This window comes from Pseudochaenichthys georgianus, chromosome 13 (genome assembly GCF_902827115.2).
Source record: "Pseudochaenichthys georgianus chromosome 13, fPseGeo1.2, whole genome shotgun sequence".
In the NCBI taxonomy this organism is placed as follows: Eukaryota; Metazoa; Chordata; class Actinopteri; order Perciformes; family Channichthyidae; genus Pseudochaenichthys; species Pseudochaenichthys georgianus.
Genome location: NC_047515.1, coordinates 3,795,073 through 3,822,113, shown reverse-complemented (window position 1 = coordinate 3,822,113; position 27,041 = coordinate 3,795,073). Strand labels below are relative to the sequence as shown.

Below are 27,041 nucleotides of genomic sequence, written 5' to 3'. Positions count from 1 at the left end.
GACTAACACCTCATCTTGCAAGGACTGAGTTTATTGGGTTAGTAGCACGGATGTTGTGCATTTTCAAGAGAAAGCACAAAGGTTGCGTTATCACTATCAATGCTGTACATCCTGTCAACATATAGAAATGGCTCTTACTCGTTCCACCAATCATTGGATTAATATGTTGTTAGAAGAACATTTATTTTAGTTTTTTATGCACTAGTGTCAAATTGGTAGTCTGGATTGGAAATATGGTCCACAAGAAATAAAAAGGTAATCCACTGATAGCAAGGTTGGCGGTTTGATCCCCACCGCCTCCTGTGCTCATGTCAAAAACACTCCTTCTAGTAGCAGCACTGGTGTGTGAGGGAGTGTGTGAGGGAGTGTGTGAGGGAGTGTGTGAGGGAATGTGCAACAATTGCAACGCGTCCAGGATTAAAGCGCAATATGACTGCAGCCCATTGACTATTTCCAAACACAGACCTATATAACATGCACACAAATGCAGAGAACTTTCATACACATCATAGTACACACATTTGACCAGTTGTCATGGTAGCGGCGACTCAGAGCCAACTCTAGTTGATTCTTCTTCCTCTCTGATTGCACTCAGCAGAGGTGACATTCAACCGGCTCCAAGAGGAGCTGAGAGAATCAGCAAGGTCCATACGTGATTCATCTTCCACCGCTCATGCTGATCCCGCACATGTGGGCAGAAGACACAACACACATTGTGATGAGTCCTTGGTAAACATGCCTATGGTTTCTAGGGAAGAGGATTTGTGCACACGTGTGCACTTTTTTACATCTAATAATTAATAATTCCTTGCATTTATTATAGCACTTTTCCAGTGCTCAAAGCGCTTTACGGATACACACATTACACATCTTTTTTATACATGCAATGGTCACTGTGGACAATACCCACAGGAGCAAGTTCAGGTGAAGTGTCTTGCCCAAGGACACATCTGACCAAAAGTGACTTTTTTTGAGTACATAGAAGACAGTCAGAATTGTGAGAATGAAGTTGAAATTCTAAAAAAAATCTTCGAATTCTGAGTTTAAAGGCAGAGCTCTGAATTCTCTTTTAAGATTTCTGACTTTAATCTCAAAGCTCCAAATAAAAAATGTACTTTTGGTCAGATGTAAACAAATCTTTTGACCCTGATCCTCTTCTGTAGTTTTCTCATGTAGATAGAGTAGTGCAGACATCCAGTTTTGTTGTTTGAAAGTAAACGTTGTTTTGAACACGTTTTTGCTTTGATGCTTGACATAAGGTCTGTGGTTTACACAAGCTTAGGAGATTTTCAAGTTTTTTTTCTCCAACATAACATATTGTCAGTGAATGACTAACTGGGGAATGTCTGAAGCTTCTCTGTGTCATAAAGACTGTGGTTGCTAACAAGTGAGTACATTAAACTATTAAATCACGCTAAATAGTAGCCGCCTTTTAGCTTAGTGTTGGTGATGTGAAGTCATCAAACCGTGTAGTTTGTTTATAGTTATAGTTGTTTTATAGTTTAAAGTTGGCTTTTATACTTCTGGCCCTTGCATTTCGCCTAAAAAAAAATCCTAAAGTGGTGTTAATGTGGACACTATTCTGCCCCAAAAGAGCGTAAGTATCATAAACATGAATATGCAACAGATCTTATTTTCTGCAATATCCCAAATGCAATGTAACAATTATTTTCGTCGATGGAGCCCTTGCAATGTTAACCTCCGTCTTGGCTAAAAAAAAGTAATCATTGCACTGAGTCATAGCAATGTCGATGCGTTCCATGTTGCCTCTTTCGTTCACTCATGCCCCTTTCACACCAACGCCTTTTCAGTTCCGGCTCGGATCTAGAGCCTGAAAAGTGCCGGTTTTTCCTGTTCACACCGCAGCGGCGCCGCCTCTTAGCTCCGGAATCCGGTTCACTTCCAGCTCCAAAAAATTGCCGGTCTAGAGGCAAGAGCTTCGGAGCTAAGAGGTGGCGTCGCTTACGTCTCTCTTACGTCGAGGCGTGCAGGAAACTAAACCCACCTCCCCTGAACATGGGTCGACTGTTATGCCTGCCTACAAGCAGTGTGCTTATAAACACACTTTATAAAGTCAGGCAACACTAACCAGGCTTCGTGTGATTCTGTTTATTTGTACCTTACTTTGAGCATCCGTTCGCTGTTATCGATCATTGTGGAGAGAGGCAGACGTGTTGTTTTGTATTATTGCAGCTATCGGATGGAATCAATACATGGGCTGCACAGGTTGTCGTGTCCGACTATCACAAGCAGAATCATAATAAAGATACGCCGGTAAAATGTGCCTGTAGAAAACGGTTTATGCCACAATAGGATAGCAATAGCAAGTAGTCAGTTTAGCTACGGTTGCTATGCCAACATCACCCATTTTATACCAGAGAAACTTTCATAACAGCGTTGTGATACCAAACAGTGTCAATTCAGACTGACACACATTCACTTAGGCTAAGGGGAACTGGGGATATGCATCAGCTGCTTGTGTGAGTCGGACAGTGAATACTTTAGAGCGGCCGCTGCAGTGTGAGCTAACCGGGAGCTAACGGGAGAATAAACTCCCGTGGAAGAGCAGCACTGCAGCGGTCGGTAAATGCTGCAGAAACACATTAATAAACAATGAACCACGGCACTCTGGAGCAAAGTATAAGGTTGGAGAAGTCGTTATTTAATTGAATCTGGCTTCGTGTGATTAAAAGCAACACGATCATCGACCCGACGCAGTTCTTGTTGTTGTTGTTGTGAGCGCCGCAACGCCGTTGGGGAGCAAATCAGCGATGTAAACGGTGACGTCATGACGCAGCAGCGGCAGCACCAGTCGGGCTCTGGGCGGTGTGAACAGAGCGGGAGCAGAAAAGGGAAACCGGAGCTGAATCAGAAAAGCTCCCGCTCGGAGCTAGAAAGGGAAACGCGCTGGTGTGAAAGCCGCATCATAGACACGGTTTTATATAGTTATTGGTTGGCACATGTGAGGATAATTTATTGTTCCATTTGAGCACGTTGGCCACTATGTATTTTTTTTGTTTTTTAAAAAAACATCTTTTAATTGACATATGTTGGGCTTCTTCTTGTTTCAGGAGGATCTGATGGAGTCCAGCAGTGATGAGGAGGGGTCTGGCCTGCAGGATGAGAAAACATCAGGTTCAGTGGTCGACATGGAGGATCTGGGAAACATCATGAACAGTGTCAAGAGAGCAAAGGTCAGACTGTGCACACATTTAGTAACTGAAACGCTTATTTTTCAGTACACAACGCAAGCATACATCGATTCTCCTGTGGCTCAGTTGACCGGAGTTATTTAATTCCACCTTTACCTTTCTTCAGAAAACCACTACAATTCAGGAAACATTACAGAACGAAAGAACATAATCATAATGAGCTTCAGAGATGTGTATTATACTTGAAGATCTGAGTTGGATTTACAGTCGTTGCTTCACAATATTACAGTAAGGGTTATCATTGAATCATTTTAAAACGGAGTAACACGGAGCCCGTCATGTAGCAGGTTTATTTTCAGCGATTCCGCGTTACGGTCTGTGAGGGGCCCCGTCGTGGCATTAAGCTTCAACCACCTCAGTCCAATCTTGGCGTGTTGAGAAAGGAGATGAAGTGGTGTCATGGATGGAGCAGTGGCAGATGGGTTGATCGACACCAGACCCCGGCAGGCGAGAAGCAAATGCTTGCGTAAGAGCTCGACGCCCACCTCGCAGACTTGTGAGGAACGAGTGACTCGAGAGGCAGTAAAAAAAGAAGGAAAAGGCAAATATCAGTCTTCTTTATAGGAAGTGTAAGGAGACCTGAGCTATGACAGGGAGAGGGAATGGAAGGAAAATACATCTAGGTATTCAATGTGCTATTAAGAATCAGATCAGTGTACTTTAAAGGGGACTTATCATGCAAAATGCACTTGTTGATGTCTTTTATACATAAACATGTGTCCCCGGTGCGTCAGGGAACTCACGCAGCGTCAGAAAATAAAACCCTCTCTCTTTTCCTCCGTACCCAAATCTCAAAAAACGGGGAACAACGGAGCTGATCCAGATTTGCGTCCGATATGACGTAATATCGGAAATGTGGACCCACGGCCCAATCAGAAACGTTGCTATCGGAAACAATGCCCGACTGTTTTGGACGTAATATGGTCGGTGTTTACATTAGCATCGCTAACACTCAGAGCTAACCTTTACTGGAGAGCATGTGTGTGAAGAAGCAGGAAGTAAAAAGGAACTCACCTTGTGGTATAACCGGCAAGAGAGAAAGCCTTTGAGCTCCAAACTGTTTCAGAGAGAATCCTTGATAATCCATGATATGGCGTTTCATCACGGCAGCATTTAGTTTAGACAGTAGCTGCCGGGTCCCGCATAAGCTCCGCCCCCTCCTTTTTTATTTGTTATCAATCTTTTATTTTTTTAAAGCTTTATACCCAAAATCAGCACTTTAGAAACAGGAAGTGAAATAGAGGGATATGAGACATGGCTAGAACGGGTGACCTGTTTGGTATTTTGAGCAAAACACTTCATAGACATGTTTTTTATATATTTGTATATATCTGAGACCTATGCTATTGCCTAAAAATAGCATGATAGGTGCACTTTAAGATAAAGATTTAAGATAAGATATACTTTATTGATTCGAAAATTGGGATTTATTTTCGTTACAGCAGCATGTTAAAACAAAGGCGTTGTAATCATTTGAAAAATAAAAAGAGTATACAATTGACAAACATCAAATATTTACATCCCAAAATAGAAATAACGGTCTAAAATTCAAGTTCAAGTTGACCGTGAAGGATAATAATCTGTAGATTGCCTGACACAGTGAAGGGCCACATTACAGCTAACACAATTAGCACAACACAACACAAAGTAGGATATTATTTACATTAAGTGTGCAAGGAATGTGCCCCTACATTAAATATAAATGTAGAATATACAGTGTGGTTAAAAGAAAAGTGGCATTAGACAAGATTTGTGGTTAACATATCATTATGATGTTCATTATGATTACACATAGCTATAGATTAATTTCCCCATCTGCGTTCTGATTGCTTACCTATAAGCTTCGCTTTCACTCAAGGCTAGGCAATCAGGCTCAGAGATAGAGTGGCTGCGTTTTAGGCAGCTAAGGAATAGCTTCACTTCACATATCAAAAGTGCTAAGTCAAAGTACTATTTGTCAGTTACCACAGAAAACCTAAATAATCCTAGGAAATTTTGGAAAGCAATAAAATCGATATCAACCGGTGAGATCCGTAATGAGCTACCTCCGTGCCTTACCACAGCATCTGGCTCTATATCGGACAGGGCTACTATGCTAATTGCTTTAATGAGCATTTTGTGTCCTGTGGTTCTCTATTTGATTCTGTCACTAACGATGCTTCTGTAAACACCACAGTCTGTGACTCTGAACAATGTGGTCTGGAAAACCCTTTCAGTTTTACTCCTTTTACTGTTGATGTTGTTCATGAAGCCTTATCTAAGCTAGATCCTAAGAAACCGGCTGGCCCGGAAAACTTAGAACCTTTCTTTTTAAAGATAGCTGCAGATTGTATTGCTCCTCCTCTCACTTCTCTTTTTAACCTCTCCCTCAGCACAAATGCAATTCCAAAAGTATGGAAGTCTGCTTATGTCTTGCCTTTACTGAAAGGAGGGGAGGCAACTATTTTAAATAACTAAAGGCCAATCTCTAAGTTGTCAGTTCTGGCTAAGGTGCTCGAACGCCTAGTGAGTGAACAGGTAAAGGAGTTTTTATGTAAAAATGACATCCTGTCTAAACATCAGTCAGGCTTCAGAAAACAACACAGCACCATCACTGCCACAATGAAAGTGGTAAATGACATTACGAGTATTTTAGATAATAAGCAGAGTTGTGCAGCTCTGTTTATTGACCTTTCCAAAGCGTTTGACACCGTTGATCATCGCATCTTAAAGCAGAGGCTACTCAGTATTGGCATATCCAGCCATGCAGTGGGGTGGTTTGTGAACTACCTCTCTGAAAGGTCCCAATGTGTTCATTTTGTTGGACTGTCTTCTGAGTGGTTAACATTGCTAATGGTGTACCACAAGGTTCTGTTTTAGGACCACTTTTATTCTCCATATATATTAACAGCGTAGGTGAAAATGTGGATGAAGCTACTTTACATTTTTATGTGGATGATACTGTAATGTACTGTGCAGGTCCCTCCATTCAGGAGGCTGTTGTTAAATTACAAGCTGTTTTTAACACTATTCAGACTCAGCTCTCTGAACTAAAGCTTCTTTTAAATGTGGATAAAACCAAGGTAATGCTCTTTTCTAAAGCTAAAAAAACACCGGAGCCTGTTTTTGATATTGTAACTACGCAAGGAACAAAACTTGAAGTTGTTGCCTGTTACAAATACCTTGGTATCTGGCTTGATGATTGTCTTACTTTTAAACGTCAGGTCACTAATCTGCTTAAAAAGCTGAGGGTTAGGCTAGGTTTCTTCTACAGGAACAAGTCCTGTTTCTCTTTTGAAGCCAGGAAAAGGCTAGTCTCTGTGACCTTTTTACCTGTGCTGGACTATGGTGATCGGATGTATATGAATGCACCTGCCCATTGCCTGATCAAGTTAGATGCTGCGTATCACAGCGCTCTGAGATTTGTGACAAACTGTAAAGCACTTACTCATCACTGCACCCTGTCTGCCAAGGCAGGTCTGCCTTCACTAACTCTACGGAGGCTCAGTCATTGGTACATGTTCATTTATAAAGCCATGTTGGGTAAACTACCTTTTTATATCTGCTCTCTGATCTCACGACGAATTGAAAGTACGTATTGCCTGAGATCTCATGATGTTGTTTTATTAAATGTGCCAAGTGCTAGGACTGTCTTAGGGAAGAAAGCTTTTAGATGTGCAGCTCCACTAACATGGAACAGTCTGTTTAAACCTGTTTAAACCTGAGCACTTTGGTTCCCCTGCATCACTTTGAAACTCGGCTGGGTGCCATGCTGTTTGATGCTCATGGTACCTGTCACTGTGAATAGAGTTTGTAAACTGTACCTGTACATTATGTTGTTGTCATCCTTATTGTTGTTCTGTTGTTTTATGTTACATGTGTAACTAATGTCCTGCAGGTCACCCTTTAAAAAGAGATCTTTTGATTGATCTCAAGGGGCTTCACCTGGTTAAATAAACGCTACAAACTTTGCAATTTTAACTGCCGCAGGGGACAATCTCCTGGGGAAATCAGGGCTCAATTTATGGCTCAATCTATGGCACATATACTCAAATGACAAAATGCATTGTGTTCTTTGAAGGGTTCGCCACCTTTCTTTGTTATGAAAATAGCTAGCACTAACTCCAAAATGGCTAAAGGGTGGAAGATGACGTCATTCAGTTGCATTACGCTTAGTGGTTGTGTTTTTTTTCAGCGAGGGAGAGACAGCCAAGAGGAGAGGATGGGAACATATGCTGTTAGCAGAAATGCCATGGACTGTTATTCTCAACATAATTGGGAATGATTTATGATATAATATAGTTGAATACGGTCTGAATAAGTCACTTGACTTGTCGCTTGTATAGGCACTGAGGATATCTTGACCTCTAACATTTAAGCATGCTAATGCTAATGGTTTGCGTTGATGACTTGTATCAACCTGCTTAGATGTCAGGAGGACGATTTTACTGTATTTCCATGGTAACAATTGTTGTCTTTGTATCATTTTGTCCCACAGAGAAGGCAGTAGAGATGTAATTAGTTTGTAGATTAAACATTTGCCATTACCAAGAGACGGCAAGTATTTAGCCAAGCTGCAAATTAAAGGTGGGGTAGGTAAGTTTGAGAAACCGGCTCGAGATACACTTGTTGTTATATTCCATGGAATGCTCTTAACATCCCGATAGCAATGAATATCTGAAGTGCTTTGACAACAAATCCATAAATAAATATCATCAGTGGAAGCCGTGGCGCTGTAAAAAGCACGACCAATCATCTGAGCCGGCCCGGCTAAAGTAACTGGATGGCCTACCTGCCTGTCAGCCTTCCATCTGTGCACACACTTATCTCGTGCCCTCATTGGTCATGTGCGCGTTCGTGTGTGTTGGAGGAGGGGCTCTGTAAGGAAGTGGCAGATTTTTTCCGGCTGTGTATTTTCAAATGCTAGCGATCTCGAGCCGGTTTCTCCAAAATTACATACCCCACCTTTAAGTGTCAAATCCAATCCAATCAAGTTTTATTTATATAGCACATTTTGAAAACGATTTTTGGTCGAGCCAAAGTGCTTTACTATCCATCCATCCATCTTCTCCCACTTATCCGTGGTCGGGTCGCGGAGGTAGTAGTTCCAGCAGAGAGCCCCAAACTTTCTTTTCCCTGGCCACATCAACTAGCTCTGACTGGGAGATCCCAAGGTGCTCCCAGGCCAGCGAAGAGATATAATCAGGGGTGCACATAACTTGTTTGCCCTGGTTCTCAAAGGAGCACCTGGAGATGTTGCTTGGTGCTCATCCTTAAAATGAAATAAACCGTAACCTTTGAGGGGCTCTTGACTTTACTTGCCAGACACACGGCACTGAACACACATGCAGAGGTGAACACAGAACACACATGCAGAGGTGAACACAGAACACACACACAGAGGTGAACACTGAACACACACACAGAGGTGAACACTGAACACACACACAGAGGTGAACACTGCAAGGAATCTGGGTGTGACCGATAACAACCTGTCCTTCACTGCAAACATCGCTGCTACAACCCGTTGCTGCAGATACACGCTTTACAACATCAGGAGGATACGTCCCCAGCTGACCCAGAAAGCGACCCAGCTTCTGGTCCAGGCTCTCGTCACCTCACGCCTAGACTACTGCAACTCCCTCCTGGCTGGTCTGCCTGCATGTGCCACCCGACCTCTGCAGCTCATTCAGAATGCAGCGGCTCGTCTGGTCTTCAACCTTCCTACATTCTCCCACACCACGCCGCTCCTCCGCTCCCTCCACTGGCTTCCGGTAACTGCTAGAATCCACTTCAAGACACTGGTACTTGCGTACCATGCTGCGAATGGATCTGGCCCTTCCTACATCCAGGACATGGTTAAACCGTACACAACAGTGCGTGCTCTACGCTCTGCATCAGCCAAACGGCTCGCTGCACCCTCGCTGCGAGGGGGACCCAAGTTCCCATCAGCAAAAACATGTGGGTTTGCTATCCTGGCTCCAAAATGGTGGAATGAGCTCCCCATTGAAATCAGGACAGCAGATAGCTTACACACCTTCCGGCGCAGACTGAAAACTCCACTTCGAGCGATAGAATTATTAACAAAGCACTTATATACTAATAAAGGACTGGCTTATCGAAAGCCAGTTGAGTAGCACTTGAAATACTTGGCTCTATGAAACCTGATGTACTTTATGATTCTGTTTTCTTCAAGGTTGTGTCTTCCTGGTCGAATGTACTTATTGTAAGTCGCTTTGGATAAAAGCGTCAGCTAAATGCAATGTAATGTAACACAGAACACACACGCAGAGGTGAACACTGAACACACACGCAGAGGTGAACACAAGACAACATTAGCACGACCAGTAAGGCTACAAGCTGTCATCACTCCCCTCCTCTCTGTTCTCCTCACTGTCTTCCTCGCTGTCAGACATGGTAGCTGATGATGAAGGCCTACTTCCTCTCTGGTTGAGTCTGCGATTAGATGCTAGCATCCACAAGTCAACAGCTGGGTTTTGGTCGAAAGTCTCTGTTGTCATCTTAGACAAGTGGATGTAATCAAATAAGTATGTGAACATAACCAATAACCTACCATAGCCTATAAGAAATGAATGTAACTTATTTTATTTGTGTTGTTCATATCTTATTTTACCTTAACATTTATTTATGCATACTTGTTTTTATCTCCAGTTTTAAAGGATATTTTTGGTTACTGTCCTATAGTACACATTGGAATGATTTCAAACCTGTTTATCCCAATAATTATAAAGGAGTGCCTTGGAAATATGTGTTTACATAAATTGTGACCAAACCGTTTGAACTTAGACTAAAGTGAACTATCTAAACACTCAGAGTCCTTTACCTCACTGAGCTGAAGTTATCAGCCTCTCAGTCTGACTGGAGAGGACTCTCCTCCACATCATTGGAGAAACATCTTCTTCTTCTATCCGTTAGAGCAGCTAGCACCAGATTCTAATAACAACAGCGCCGGTACCGGGCGGTGCGCCTTTCTCTTTCTCGCGCTCACTCGCACTTTGGCTGTGAGCTGCGGGCGCCAGATAAGCGAACATCCCCCATTTTCATCACTTGCAGAGCCCATCGTACAGGGCAAATGAAACGTATAACCGGGATGAAAAGGGTGTTACATTTACTTAATTATGAATGTTGTTACATCAAGGCCGAACATTAGGATGAGCGCCAACGGTCAAAAATGTTTTTTTCCCTCCCAGAAGGGAGCAGCGCCTCCCTAGATCTGGCTCCATAGGCGAACACACATCTATAACGCCAGTGCTACGGGCCGGCCCTGAGTTCATATGCAACTCGCAAATATCTCCCTTCTCTCCCTCTCTCTCTTCTCTCTCTCTCTCTCTCTGCGCACCACTTATGTGCAGCCCTGGATATAATCCCTCCACCTGGTCCTAGGTCTACCCCTTGGTCTCTTCCCAGCTGGACGTGCCTGGAACGCCTCCCTAGGGAGGCGCCCAGGTGGCATCCTAACTAGGTGCCCAAACCACCTTTTCGACGTGAAGGAGGAGCGGTTCAACTCCGAGTCCCTCCCTGATGACCGAACTTCTCACCTTATCCCTAAGGGAGACGCCAGCCACCCTGCAGAGAAAACCCATCTCGGCCGCTTGTATCCGCGATCTCGTTCTTTGGGTCATGCATTAAGTATGAACAAGAGAATTCCCCTGGATGGAAGATGGTAGTTATGTCATTTCCTGCTTAGTTCAAGATTCTTAAAATCAATGTATCTCCGAGTTAATAAGCCGGACATTTTGTAAGGTTTTCAAAATGTTGTGAAGAGGTTATAAAGGTTGAAGTGAAATGTACTCATTATTGATTATAGTGTATAATAAATCAATTACATTTAATTTATATAGCCCAATACCGCAAATGAACCTAAGAAGGCTTTACAAGTTCTTGAGAACACCCTGTGTCCATGGAAACGTGCAGGCGAGAGGAAAATACTACCCTAAAATTAAGTAATGTGCGTGGAATGGAAGTAGAGAAAGGTTTACTCTCCCAGAACACACAGACATACAACATACATGTACAGAATAAGCAGCATACTAAAATTACAACAAAGACAATCCAAACCACAACAATGATAACACAACCCTCTGTTGCAAAAGGATCCAAATGCAAAGGGAAAGTCTCAAGCCTACTTCTCAATGCGGTGAGGTGTCTGCCTCCCGAACACAGACTGGGAGCTGAAGAAGAAGAGGTGGAGAAGAGGTTGATAGCTGAAGGCTCTAGTTCTCATTCTACTTTGAGGCTCTATAAATCAAAATGTACCCTGCATACTTTAATATCAACATATTAACATTGCACAGATGAAAAGGCCTCACCCAGCTTGCATGTTTCCTTCAATGCTAATGAAACTTCTGGTCTAAATGATTAGAATGTGATAGGTAATGCTTTTTAATGCAGCACTTGGATCTAATAAGATCTCTAATCAGTACAGGGAAAAGTTAATTTCCTGATTTAATAAGAAGCTCCTTTTTAGTACATCAATTGATTAAAAAAAGACAGCTTGATCATTTTTAATAAAGAGGCTTTTATTTGGGGTTGAATTGATTTAAAATGATGTTTCTCGACAGGTTAATGCTTAGAAAAAGAGATGTTCAGTTGTTGAAGGTCGGTGGCAGTGTAGCAGTCTAAATATGTTTTTGTATTGCTTTTTCAAAGGATCCTGGTTTAAAATAATGTGGTTCTCATTGAAGAAAGGAGGTGATACATTCTTCTCTAATAACCATAATTGTATAATCTCATAACAAAGCTATTATTGAATGAAATAGGATGAGAAGCTGTGGCTCCCTGTCCGGCTAGCTAGAGCACTGAGAAGAAACCTGTGGCTGTTCGTATTCACTTCTAATCACGATGAGTATTTGGCTGGTCCGCAATTAAAGAGATTTCCTATATATATTAAGATGATCTCGGCAGGCTTGACGAGATGCTTCCAGCTTGTCGGAGTGGCATTTCCTTTCAATTTCACAGGTTTAGTGGTTATAGCATAAAGCTAGCAACAAAGTCAAGCGTAATGTGAAGTGAGCCTGCAGCCCTATCAACAAGATCATCAAATCAGGGGGGACTCAAGTTAGCAAAGTGGTCCTCTGTGACAATAGGACATGGTATTGAATTGTATACACATGGCATCAATTCCTTACATTTAACTACAGCACTATCAGTTAGGAATCTAGTGAAGGAATGAGGAATGAGTAGTAATAATACTTTGTAAATGATTAAATAATGATTACATAATGGTCTAATTAAAAAGGATTATGTTGAAGAACTTACATGTTTAATTCCAATGCCATATGCCAAAACGAGTGGGTTAAAATAAAATATACCTTTTCCTCTAATTCTACTACTACCTTTAAGGGCTGCATGGGAACATTATTATAACTCTAAAAGGATTTGGTTACTTTGATATACATTCCGAGTACAGACCAGGAGACATCCACTAAAACAAATAGTATTGGCAGTATTATTTTACACCGTTTGGTTTTTAGGACTATACTTTCAAAAATATTTGTATTTGAGTGTCGGATTGATTGTTAGTCCAAGTTGAAGATGGCTTTAACCCCGCCTGGCAGGGAGCAGTACCGGAGCTGGAGATCAGACATGTAGAACTTCAGATGAGAGCTCACTTTGCCTGAGTTTGACCACTAGGGGATGGCAGAGACTTCCATTTGCAGGCAGCTTAGGCAAGGCACGTTTATTTATGAAGAACCTTTCAACACAAGGCAATTCAAAGTGCTTAACAAAAATGAAAGACATTAAGAAAATGGCATTTAAAAAGCAAAGATAATAAAATAAACATTAAAAGAAAAAATACATGAATGTTACAGTGCATTTTAAGATATGAATAGTTCAATTAAAAGCATTACACATCTGAATGAACCCCATGACCCCCCACTGTCATCTAACTGTCAAGAGTCTAGCACTTTGAATCAGGGTTAGTAAATGTTGGTAACAGTGAATTGCCAGGTGATTTACAATTTTTTTTTTTTATTCTATTTCCCTACACCTTTGCTCGGTTAATTATTGGTCATGGCGATGTTTAATCATATTTCCTTATTTGCTACTCATGGACTGCACAACACATGAGCATGTAGCAACCATCAGATTTGTATTCACATTATCTAACCTGAATCATATCTTGAGGCTCTGGTCCGTGAGTCTATTGGTCGTTCTTGATCCTCTTTTTCTGGATCTAAAGTGTCTGAGTAAGCAAGAAAATGTTGAATTATCAGTATATTATTAAATAGACGAATGATTTGTTTCTATATATGTTCAGTCTGTTTTTGAACTGGGCTGTTCCAGGGATATATTGATTTTTTTCTCACTAAAGTCTTTCATTAGGAGTGGCATTTCATGCTCTCAAACCCATTTAGCTCAAATCTAAATCTGATCCAAATCATCCGAAAAAAACCATCTGTCCTTAGTTGATTTGTATCTACTATAATAAAATCTCAGTACCGGTAACTGTTTTTTTCTAACAAACAAGACCCTCACTTGTATAAGCAGTTTTGTGGTTTTTCTTAGCCGTAATGCTAGTTTGCCCCATTAAAGTCCATAAAGAGCATAAGACTGTAGAGCTAAAGGTAGCCCAGATGGATTAGTCTGAAGTGATCTCAGTGGTGCTTGTAGCTAGGACTGGATCACTGCTGAACTTGATGATGATACAGTTTCCCCACATCAATGTAACGATAGATTGCCAGGCATGCTGCGATGGATGCCACAGCATCAGTCACAGGCTGTTCTTCTGCTTGTTTTCTGCCAAGGGCCAGTAAGCTTTATTTCATTTTTTAGGGTCTGAGACCAGAGGTCGGCGAAGACCCTGTTCTAATCGCTCGCGTAGGTTAATATCTGAGATATATTTCATTTTTATTTGTTCCGTTCATGGTATGCAAAACTTAAGGTATAATAATTGTTAACATAAACACACCATTGACCAAAAAGGAGCAGGGAGAAGACAATTATCTTATATTACCTGCCCCTTTCTAAAAAAAAAAAATAGATGGTCTGTCCTTCATATATATTTTTCACAGCCAAGCATAACAGTATCGTAGCATACCAAGAGAAACACAAACAATACTTATTTCCCACTTGACAGTTAATGGAAATAAACAAAACAAAAAAACAACAACACCAAAACATCACATGTACAAGGAAAAGTGCAACACCCTCATCTGAGTCCTACTGGGAAGAAGGTGAAGCTGGAAAGCCGCGCATAATAATAACAATAATAATAATAATGGGACCTGTGAATAAAGAACAGACATCACAATATTTACCAATGGAGGCCCAGGGTACATAAACGTATTCACATTCCGCTTCATATAAGGCGCTTTCACACCGGAGTACTTTTACCCGTACTTTTCCCATTTAGTTCCGTTAGTGCCTGGAATTTTGCGTTGACACCAAACAGAGAACTTAGATCAGAGAACTTTTACCCCCATTTTTAGTGCCTGCTAGAGAGGTGGGACTATCCTGGGGAGAAAAAAGTACCAATTTCGATTGGCTGGGCGAATTGCAAACCATGCCCCGTAAAACTCTGAAACGTTTTTTGAAGCCGCCATTGTAATTGCTGGCATTAGCATTATTAGCATTAGCCCCACGTACCAAACGGAGAGAGAATAACTTATGGCAACACAAAAAAATACATGGGAGCGGTGGAGTGATGAGGAGGTGTCGGTGTTCTGGCGATTTACTCTGAATACACCATACAATACATAGATTTAAGAATAAATGAAACAAATAATACAGCATTGCCATATTTGAGCTTTACATCTTGACATTATTTGTGTTTTTCTCAAGTCATTTACTTTAGGTGAGATAACTAAAGTTTAGTTAATTTTACCCTGGCTGTGGACTGATTCATTATTAGTTGTTACAAAGCATGCACAAGACGGCGGGTAGACAAACACACACGAAACAATTATACAAACAAACATGAACTCGCAACAAGTACCAGCGTGACAGAAAACTTCATTCCGCTCAATTTAGTCCGAATTAGGGAGAGTCTCAGAGGGGGTAGGGAATTATAGGAATGGAGCACCTTGACTCGCGCATCCACCTTTGTACAAGTGCTAAGATCGTGCCTGAAAACCGTCCAAAAGCGATAACTAGCTTATCCTCTTGCGACAACCACTACTCTGTTCTAGTGGCGCTATGAACCCCCGACCAGGAGAACATTGACTTGTTTTGCTACCCTTTCTTCTCCAAGAACAGCCCAGTTAACTGTAGTCCACGACCAGCCTATACATCCGCCATTGAGTTCACCCCAACGGTGAAACACAGTTTTGTTTCTACGCTTGCTTGCCACTGCCCACCTGTGATCAATTAGCCTATAATTGTTATTTATGCACCCCGGACCGCCACCAGCAGGTCCAGCAACGTAGGGAACGCTTTCAAGCAACGCAGGAAATGCTCCTCCAGCAGAGTAGAGAGCTGTGGCGCGTCAGGTGATGCACGCACCTCGTGCTGTCCCAGAATTTCCAGCAATGCAGAAAATGGTCACAGACAACGATTGCTTTTAGACCATCCCGTTTTTAATTGAGATGGCGGTGGTGTGAGTTAAAGCTTAGACAAAAAGGGCTGTGACTTTCTTCCTCTCATCTGCACGGCTGCAGCCACCCAGACAGGGGAAGTATTTACACACACACCCCCGACTGCTACTGGAGCCATGCCCACAGAGGCAATGGAGGAAAATATATCTGGCTGCTTATTTTAAACTGCTGTTCTTTTTATTTAATCCAGTACTCTGTCTTCCAACAACAGCCACATTTAACAACTAATCAGTTATGAAACACAGCGCTATGTCACATTCTCGTGTACCACGCCTAATCGTTCTGTTTAGTTCCAAATCGATAAATAGTGTGAGGAAAAGAATATGTAGCACTTTGTGCTCCTTCTTCTCTGCCTGCTGTTCCCTGCAGGGGGGGGGGGGAATTCACACACACCCTTTCTGCAGCAGCAGCAGGCCGATTTGAGCCGATTCCTGCTGTTAATTTAACCAGTTGACCACTGAGACCTCCAGAATTCGGCGATTTGTTTCAATACAAATCTATCACATTGCTTCTAATGCAGAAACTCCACTTTACTGATGCTCCCTTTTAAGGTCTCTCCGAATATTTGCTGTGTGTAATTGTCCGGTAATTTAATTCCGAGAATCACACACAGAGGAAATCAGTAAAAGTCGATTTTCCTAGGTTATTTATTAGCCCCAAATATTCTCATTGTTTTTTTACATGAGCTGTGTTTGTTCTGTAGGCACATGCCCCAGCAACAATCACAGGGCAAATCGGTCAGGACAACGTCCCCTAGACACCAATTTCCAAGGTTATTTATTAATCCTCCAAATGTAAACGAGTAGAGAAACCAAAAAAAAATGCAGCTCAGTTTCACAGGTCATTTTATGATACCGTCAATCACAGATTCTGGTAAGGCAATCTCCAAATAGAAATGTACACTTACCAGTCTCTGAAGATCTTTTGGTATCCTTGTGACGGGGTTCTAATTGTCCGTCCGAAAACACTGGCCTAGTCGGTTGGGTAAGCTCCAAAACTTTATTTTCAGCAGCAAAAAGATAAATAGCGAACCAGCACAACTTAAAAAAACAAAAGAAACGTCCAAATCAGACCGTCCATCACTCCCGGAGAGTAAACGTGTTCAGCTGTTGCCTTCTCTGCAACGATCTCTCGAACACGTCCCAGCTGTTGCCTTCTCTGCAACATTCCCCGAGTTCCCCCTTCCAGGGCCAACCCCGTCCCTTATTAACCCGTAGCCCCTCCCACCAGGCTTACCGTCAACAGGTGACAACAATTACACTCCAAACCACATTTCAACATAAAAATCCGACCCAAACATAAACAGGTTAACCACCTCTTAATATAATAATTCCCCATAATTAACACACGTAAATTAAATAATTGCATGGTTCATAGCAGAAATTTAAAACACGGAAGTGATGCGCCTCCGTCTTTTCTCCGAAATGTTTGGTGTGTTGTGTGAGTCGGCTGTCAGTGGCGGAGTCAGTGACTCATGTGATCCGCTCCGTCACAATCCTGTTCGTGACGCCAATTTGTAAGGGAAACTTCTGTTACAATGGAAAGTTAGGACTCAGAGAGACACGGGAGGAGCAGGAGTTCTGAATGTCAAACACTGGGATTTATTAAGAGACCAAACGGCCGGAGGGTTCACAAGGCATATTCACATCTCTACAGATGACCTGCCCCGCGAACTCTGAAGACAAAAGGGCCCAGCGCAGAACTATACATTAAGAAAGGAGTGGCCTATATTCCCGCCTCTGGTAATCAATACCAGACCCTGGAACAAAAACTGTTTGTATGGCAACTTCTCATGTGCCCATACCCCTCCCCCCACAGGAAAGGCAAAGGACCTTTTGACCTGTGTCTTCCTGAGAAATTACTTGCAGGAGAAATGTAAGAAAGACTGAGAATCTTAAAACACAAAGAGATATCCTTAAAATATTCTCTGACAAGATGTACTATCAGCAAATTGTACATATTTTTGTCTGTTATCTAAATAACTTTTTAAGCAATCTAGAACTACTCCTCTCACACCATATGTATGTCATTTAGAAAATTAATAGTTTATGGTCTATGGCAGGGGCATTCAACTAAAATTCAACGAGGTCCAGTTAGAGAAATCTCCCCATCAAAATGTCCAAGTTGCTTTATGAATTAGTGTCAGTGTTTCCCCTACCATTGTCTTGGAGGGGAGCTGCGCCCCACCAACGGAGCCCCGCGCCCCCCTGAAATTCAAGGTGTTTAAAAAAATAATAAAATATTTATTTTAATTTAATTTTAATATATATATATATATATATATATATAGCACCAAATTGCAACTAATCTATATCTACTGTCACTTTTCACATTGAACTTGTGCTCTTTTACTAAATAAAATAAACGCTTTCATTTTAAGTTGTGAGTTTAGTGTTTTTGACCCGAAGAAACACTGATGCATTAATCAATAACAATAATCCACAGCTCTTCTCTCTGCTCCAGAGGATTTAAACAATTCATATCCCAATGCCAGTGCGAGAATTGAGGTTGAGTTTGTCCTGCCAGGAGTTTAGATCTGGGCTGAAATGATGTCAGGGCCATTCTCATACACATGCAGGTGCTCGGTTAGCCTGCCCTGGAACGATATTTATTTTGTGTGACCTCAGTTCTGACTTGAGAGGGAATGTTTGGTCAAACACTTTGTGTTTTGTCTCATAGTGGCATTTTGGCACTTTTAATGAGCGCCACGGTCTCTGAACAAATGAGACACACTGGTTCTGTGCTCCCAGTGGGCAGGATGAACATGAAATTCTGAGTCCGTCCACTCAGGCTTAAAAGCTCTGTTCTCACTGTCCACTTTCCTCTTCTTGGAGAGCGCCATGTGTAACTAGAGAATGCAATTCCTGAAGAAATTGCTAGTGGGAATGCTTTATGCTGAAAATCTGACGCTAAACTGCTATGCTGAAATGTAATGTGTAAGAAGAAGTTAGATTGAAATGATACATGAACACTGGGGGCTTGAATGTGTGATAAGAGAAGAAAAGAAAGTAAAAAGTCTTGGAAATGCAGCAGAATATTTGAACCGCAAACTTTTGAACTAACTTGATGGGGAATGATCTGTCGCCATGCCAACGGCATTTGATGACATCCCATAATACGCTTAGATGTGTTGATGGCTGCATCGTTACCAAACCTGTGAAGTTTTGGGGCGTTTGGAGCATTTGAACTGAAGTTGTGAGCATTGTGTTGCCATGGCAATGGCATTTGAAGAAATCTCAAAACTGTCCCGTAGATGTCTTCACGGCTGGACTGTTGGCACACATGTGAAGTTTGAGCACTTTTTGAACATTTTCATAGGAGTTATAGCGACATAATTTTTTATGGCGAGGGATGCCATGGAAACGGCATATGGTGAGACCTCAGATTTGGCGGCGAGCTATTGAGGCATGGACCGGTGATATACAAGTGAAGATTGGGGGACGATTGGACCGTGTTGATTGGACTTACAGCGACATCATGTTTCATGGGGAGTGGTCTGTTGCCATGGCAACGGCATTTGATGATGGTTAGATGCGTTGATGGCTGCATCGTTACCAAACCTGTGAAGTTTTGGGCTGTTTGGAGTATTTTCACTGAAGTTATGAGAAAAGTAATAGCCATCAATTCTCGACCGAACTGAACGTTTTTCAGCATTCCCACTAAATTATTTGTCTCTCCCTGTCTGCCGCTAACACGCCTGTTCACTCTCCTCTCCGTCTTCTCTCCCTGTATCGCTAATTATTCTCTTCACTCACTTTCCTCTCCGCTTCTATTTGCCGCTCTCTCGTCTCTTCACAAAACATTTTGGGAGTTTTACGGGGCGTGGTTTGCAATCCGCCCAGCCAATCAGAAATGGGAACCCTTTTCTCCCACGAATGTACCTGAAAAGGGGGTGAAAAGGTTCTCATTAACTAAGTTCTAGTTCCGGATTTTTTTGGTGTGAATGCACATTTTCGGAACTATACTGGGAAAAGTACTCCGGTGTGAAAGCGCCTTATGTCAAATCTGAAATCTCACCATATGCCATTTCCGATGCGAGGGATGCGTATCCCTCACCATAAAACACGATGTTGTCGTAACTCCATGGAGAATTGTCGAAACAACACCAGACTTCAGATGATGGTTAATGGTCCGTACCTCAACATGTCTATGTGCCAACAGTTTTCCTCAAAAGCTGTTGCCATGAAAACACATCCCTCGCCGTTAAACACGATATTGCTATAACTCCTATGAAAATTGTCATAAACTGGTCAAACTTCACATGTGTGCTAACAGTCCAGCCCTTAAAAGAGATCGATTTAATTTGAGATTTCTTCAAATGCCGTTGCCATGGCAACACAGTGCTCGCCATGAAACACGGTTTTCACATAACTCCAGTGAACATGCTCAGCCCAGAACTTCACATGTTTGATAACGATATAGACCTCAAGTCATCTAAGCCTATTATGGGGTGTCATCATATGTCGTTGCCATGGTGACAGATCCCTCACCATGAAACACGGTTTTCTCATAACTCCAGTGAGTATGCTCCAAACGGCCCACAACTTGACATGTTTGATGATGATGCAGCCCTCAAGACATCTAAGCCTATTATGGGGTGTCATCAAATGCCGTTGCCATGGAGACAGATCACTCGCCATAAAACACAATGTTTATGTTACTGCTGGACCTCCCATGTACATTTTACGAAGTTCAGACCGAGCCAAAGCTATTACAAATGCCAAATATCCGTATGTTGCCATGTTAGCAAAGCGCTACCTGGCTGTATCTGCTACCTCTGTCCCTAGTGAGAGGGTGTTCTCTACAGCAGGAGACATTGTTAGTGCCAGCAGATCTGCCCTTTCGGCAAGCAATGTGGACAAGTTAATTTTTCTTTAAAAAAACATGAAAATACAATGACAAGCAAGTCATAATGTCAAACTGGCTGCTTAGGTACTAGGACAGTTCAAATACAGATTATTTCAGTTCATTGAAATGCTGCACCTTAATGTTTATTTTATTACATTTTGTATTTATTTGAGTGAATACATTATTCACAGTTTAATAATAATTAAAAAAAAAAAAAAAATTTTTTGTTTTGTGATCATTTTTTCTGCTGTACCGAAAATGTACCGAACGATGACCTAAAAACCGAGGTACGTACCGAACCAAAATGTTTGTGAACCGTTACACCCCTAACACTCGGTTTCTGTTTCTGCCACACTGTGGTCCATTTCATGCAGTGGGAGTAGAGTCAGCGTGGATCGGATCATTTACCCCAGTGACGACACAGTTTTCTGGGCTGGTTTTGATGTTCTCAGCTCAATGTGCAAAGAGAAAAAGTGTCTTGATGCTTCAAACACAGTGTTGACATAGTTATAAACTAATTGGATTCTCAAAACTCGATTGACTTAGCTTAAAGGGGACCTATCATGCAAAATGCACTCTTGTACGTCTTTTATACATGATTATGTGTCCCCGGTGTGTCAAGGAAGTCACCAAGTGTCAGAAAATACAACCCTCTCTCTTTTCCTCCATACCCAAATCTCTAAAAAAGGGGCTGTAACGGATCTGATACAGACTGATCCAGATTTGAATTCTTTCCTACATCACAAAAGGGGTGCTCCGCTTAGTGGTCAATTCTCCACCTATCAGGGGAATGAGAGGTTGGGCCACGGCCGACCATTGCCGCTCGAAAGCGCTGGAGACGCTGTAGTACATATGCCAGGCCTGTAAGTGGCGCTGTAGTCTGCCACAAAAGCAGCGAAGAAGACTTCCCTTGCATGGTTGCCATGGTTGCACTTCTGTTTATTCTCCGCTATGGCTCTTTTTCTCCCTCCCCGAGGCAAGCGGTTGCGCCTCCTGCTTTAAAACAAATGAATAATGACTCTATATAATCATATGTAAGGGATAATGTGCAGCGACGCGGTCATTATGGGGAAAAGAACACCGACAGGCTGATCAGGAGCCCGACGTGAAGCGGAGGGATCTAGATCGGCATGAAGGTGTTATTCCCAATATTAATTTAAATGCTTTTATGGATTTAGAAAATGATTTTATTGATTTAAATTGACATGCATCCGCTAAGAAAAATTGTCCGTTGTTACTGTTTGAACTAACGTAACAACGGCAGGAACTGCTTCGATAGCGTTTTTGAGGAGTTTTTTGATTACAGATTTGAAAACATCGTTGCTTGCTTTAAAAGTAGCACAATTCATGATGTCAAACGTTGGAAAGTATCTAGATATCCCTGCCCTAATGCCAAAGTAACTGGCAACTGAATATGTGTCGCCGCCGTTTGATGTCTATGTCTGGACCGCTGCGTAAAAAGGAGGGTTTCTGACCCATTACTTCTCTTCTTACTTCTATAAGAATAAAACACGGAGGATGGAGATCTCTTTTTGTCCCCCTCTTCTCCCCGCTGCAGCCTAGCAGCTGATCTCAGAGCACGCTCCCCTCTCCTGCAGGGGGGCGTGGTCAGCTGCAGCTCACAGAATCAGCCCCCTGCAAAAACAGCGCTGGAAAGAGCAAATAGAGCGAAATGAGGCATGGCTAAAATGCAGGATCTGTTTGGTGTTTTGAAAAAAAAACTATATTTATATACTTTATATAGGTATGGCCCCATATATTGTTCAAATATAGCATGATAGGTCACCTTTAACTTTTGCATGCCATATATCTTTAAGTAGGGTGTCAGTCAAATTCCATAGTCGACTTCATTAAGGGACATATTAAATAGATGACCACCACCGCCATTTCACCAGACATTTCTTTAGACATGTTTAACTGCAGAAATGCGGTCTATCTGTAGTTCGTCACAACCTACACGTGTCTATCTGATGTTGTATTAACAAATTATCTGGACTAAACACGAACATATACGGTATTATTCGTATGTGTCACAAGCAGTTAAATCCACATTTAAAAAAAAAAATGACAAGACCCGGTAAGAAATCATTCACTCCACAGGTAATCTAGCTCCCACTACAGGTAACTGAATAACATGGCTAGGGAGCACTCACTTCAAGTAATAATAGTCCCTTAGAGAAAATGACTACAAGTCCATTTTGAGCATATGATAATATTCTTAAAATCTCAATTAAAAACATTCTTATTCATTATGATTACTGTACTTTTAATCTACTATTATTCACAACTTATAAATCCAAATGAAACCCCTTAAGAAAAGACTAAGAAACCTATAAAAAGCAAGCAAATCCTTGTGTCAAACTCAATATGTAATAGTAAAATAATGATTATTGTCGGATATGTTTTACAAGATGTATTATCTTACAATACTGATATGCTAACATGTTTGTATTAACTTATGCCTTAAGGGCAGCCTGGTGCAAGGGTGACTTGGGCTACACATGTCTTCAACTATCTCCAGTGTATTAAACATATTTAGGTCTTGTTTTTCTGTCTTTCTCTTTTTATACCCTATCTTCCTCTTTTGTGCCCCCTCTCCAAAATAAAGGTCTCTCTGTTTGTCCCGTTGTCACCTGCTCACTCAGTGTGTTATCACGGCACTGTCTGTCTGTATCAGTCCCATGTGGTGTTGTGGTTTCAGAGCACAACCCGGTGCTGGGAAATGTCCCAGTTCTGTTAGTCCAGACAGGCCCGGGCATGACTGAATGTCTGAGATCCCTCAAGCGAGGGTAAAGCCAAACAGTGGGAAGCAGAGCCTGGGGCCAAATGAATGGCTATGGCTGCACGGAAACACCACGGGGACAGATTGTAGCACTGTTGGCTACATATTGCGTATGCTGTCAGAATCCCGCGTGTCACGGATGCAGTAAGTAAAGGTTGGCATTTCTGCTAGCTAAGAACGAAGAACCCCATTATGAAGTTTAAATTGCAGGCTTCAGAATATTCAGCCCCGGTTTGGATATAAAGCAAATTTAAAAGTCTACAAATGTAAGTCCAATACAATTATTGGCACATTTTGCGAGTATCTCCTCACAGTCAGATAGCTTTGTGATTTAAGGGTTTACTGAAAAGAAAACCTTGGTTTGCACATAGAGCCCTGGCTAAGCAAATGGCCGTAGAGTGTTGCGGATATGGCGGACTTTGAGGTTGACCTGGAAGGATAACGATAGGAACTAAGTTAACTACATCACAGTTGCATGGCTGTGCATCACAACCGCTAAGCTAAAGGCGGCTAACGTCCGATGTGAAACGCTTAGTCTCATTTAGTAATTTGTTAGAAAGCTGTTTTTAAGCCCCATCAATGCTTCCGCCATTACAAGTTCTGATGCATTTTATTTCGTAGGATAGGCATTTAACCAAAGTCACTTTCTAAAACTGTTGACTTTGGGCGGAGGGAACTGGCAATGGTGACCAACTCATTTCAGGTTGTAGGACTCATTCCTGCACAATTACACAGGCAATCATCATGGTGGTCAATCTTTTTTTTACATAAGGTTCTTTGGGGTATTCAAAGGAAGCATAGAACGTTTGACAGTATATTTTTATGACGTCATCAACCTAAAATTATAATTTGAATGTTGATGAAAAAGATATAAATTAAGCTTCAACTATTTGGTAAAGTACTTTGAGCCACAAGACAACTTTCCACACCTGACAGGGGAATACCATGCATATATAAAACGAAAACTGGCAGGGGGAGTGAGTGGTGGTAAAGTGGCTTATGTTTCAAAGGAGCACTGACGGGAGGGATGTATTTATTTGGTTGTTTTCAAATATAATTTAGAATTGTTTTTGAAATAGTGAACGCATCCTTTCAGCCAACACTCAGAAGGAACAGTTAGAGGACTTTGTGGAGATGTATTATTTGACAAAAAGTGTATTGGATAGAATCCCTGACTCAGAGGCACATGCCATGTGTATAGCCCTAATATGTGTAGATTCATTGAACTTGGCTCCATGCCACTGCAAGCTCCACAGGAACAGTTAACAAAAGTTTCACTTTTTCCCTACACACATAGTGCTGCGTACCTGGACTCACATTCAGGTTCAGGTCCGGACTCAAGTCCAGAGGTTCAGGTTCAGGTCCGGACTTATAAGTCCGGACCTGAACCCATGGCTTGTGTCAAGTTGTGTGAGTAACTAAAGTGAACTTATTGTGAGCTAATTATCAATTGAAAATTAACTCATAATCAACTCAAATTCAAACTCATCAGGTTTATTGTGCTCCCTTCCAACTCGTGTCTACATTTCTCTACAAAGTACAAATGTGCCACTTAGTCTACAAATGACTTATGACAGCAACTACAGTGAACTACTACAAAGTTCAAACATTTATTTCATTTACCAAACTAAAGTAACCAAACAGTCCCTGAGCTGACTGAGTCTAAATCCCTAAAACGTTGCTGAAAGGTAGAGTGTAGAGTAGACTATACGCATCACACTGTTACACACCTACTATACAGTATAGGCTACACTCTAGTGACTGTACAGTCAGAGTGTACTGTACTGTCTGTACACCATGTATTTTCTACAACTCTACAATACATACTGTTAGAAATTAAAATCAATGTTGATATGGCGTAATTTTGAATTAAAAACACTAATTTAAATCACTTTTATTCTGAAAAAACCGAAAGTTCACACTATTAACTTAAAACTTTTATTCTGAAAATTCTTCACTTCCGGTTAGCATTAGCATGTGGCGAAATTCTACGTTTTCAAACCGTAAATCGAAGGTGAAATGACATGTGATGTTGTACACTGAGCACACTGGGATTAGCACTCATTTATTGACGCTGAATAACGTTCATCAGGGAATGTTTAAATAACCACAGACACCAGAATATACGTAAGTGCTAGTTTTTTTGCGAGTCCAAGTACCGGTTCCTGACGTTCCGGTTTTAACCGGACTTGAACCGAAACTTTTTACAAGTCCAGTACCGGTTCGGCGTACCGGTACGCAGCACTATACACACATACTACATTCTTCAACAATGGCTGACAGTAGCAGCCTCTTATGAGCGTTTCTCTGCTGAGGTGACAAATCGAGCATTATAGACAAGATGGAGCAGGGACAGCAGCACATTAATTGGGTGGAGCTGTCACCTTCACATTTAGTCCAGCAGATATGTGAAATAATTGTGCTTTTGATGATAAAAACATGACATTTGGCACACTGTTGGAGCATGCCCTAAGGAAGATTTTTGGCTATAGGGCCATCGCACATTTGTCCAATAGCGCCATTAGACAAATTTGCCAAAAATGTGCCAAAAATCTTCCTTAGGGCATGCTCTAACAGTGTGCCAAATTTCATGTTTTTATCATCAAAAGCACAATTCTTTCAGATATTTCACATATCTGCTGGACTAATTGGACATCTCAAAGGCACCTCCTCCAGCAGACCTAACTGAAAAGTAATACATGTTCCCATGTACCGGGGAACTCTTCTAGCAGGACTTAATCAATCTTCTTTTGCATCTGTAAACAGCACTTCTTAGATATTTAGATTTACATAAAAAGGCAGTATATTGCAATATATATATTGTATTGTATATTGTAGGCCTGAAGGACGTTGTTAATCCTTCAAACTAACAGGCTGCAGCAGCTTTTGCATCAAAACAGCCATTGTGGTTTGAAGTGCAATAAATTGTCTTGCTGTAATGTACGCCTCTTGTTGTGTTTCACTTGGCCCCTGAAGGGCCTTAAACGAAGACTACCCTGTCTAGTTCTCACAAGATGATGTCCATTTATAAAAAAAAAATGACGTCTGTTTAATGTTTGTGACACATAAAAGCCATACACGGACAGCAGAATCACAACCTTGATCTTTAGTCCTGTCAAACATCGAACTCTTTTGAATTTCTTTCTTTTATCTCTGAGTTCTTCAAAGTGGCAAGCTTCAAATCCTATAGCAAGCAGCAGATACATATTCAAATTAGCTTTTTTAACTTTTCTGGATGCTGTTTCCTACTGTTGGATTACTTAAAAAGATTACTGCATAATGCAGTTTCTGTAGAACTGTCTTCTTTTCATTCACCCTCTCTGTTTCCGTTGGAGTCCTTACAGAACCTTGATCTTGCATCCTGCAGCAGGATGTTCAATCAGTTTGTCTGAATTTAAGGACTTTTGCACCTACATATGTAAGCAAGGGACTGGTGTCTTACTATTTAAAAACTCTTAATAACTTAGGGCGCGTTCTCACCTGCCTTGTATAGTCCGATTGAATCGAACCCTGGTGCGTTTAGCCGCTTGGTGCGGTTCATTTGGGTCGGTGTGAACACAATCCGAGACCTCTGAAGTGAACTAAACAACCGGACTCTGGTCCGCTAAAATAGGTGGTCTCGGAGCGCTTGCTTGCGAACTCTGGAGCGGTTCATCGCTGGTG

General features: G+C 41.6%; 1 protein-coding gene across 1 annotated transcript in view; it reads left to right on the top strand.

Annotated features, from left to right (window-relative positions):
• The window catches only part of LOC117457436 (S-adenosyl-L-methionine-dependent tRNA 4-demethylwyosine synthase TYW1-like), a 112,337-nt gene that overhangs the window by 17,048 nt on the left and 68,248 nt on the right, over positions 1–27,041 (top strand). Inside the window, exon 7 of the mRNA XM_034097526.1 lies at positions 3,072–3,194. Within this exon, the coding sequence (XP_033953417.1) occupies positions 3,072–3,194 (123 nt within the window). The remainder of the gene's footprint in view (positions 1–3,071; positions 3,195–27,041) is intronic.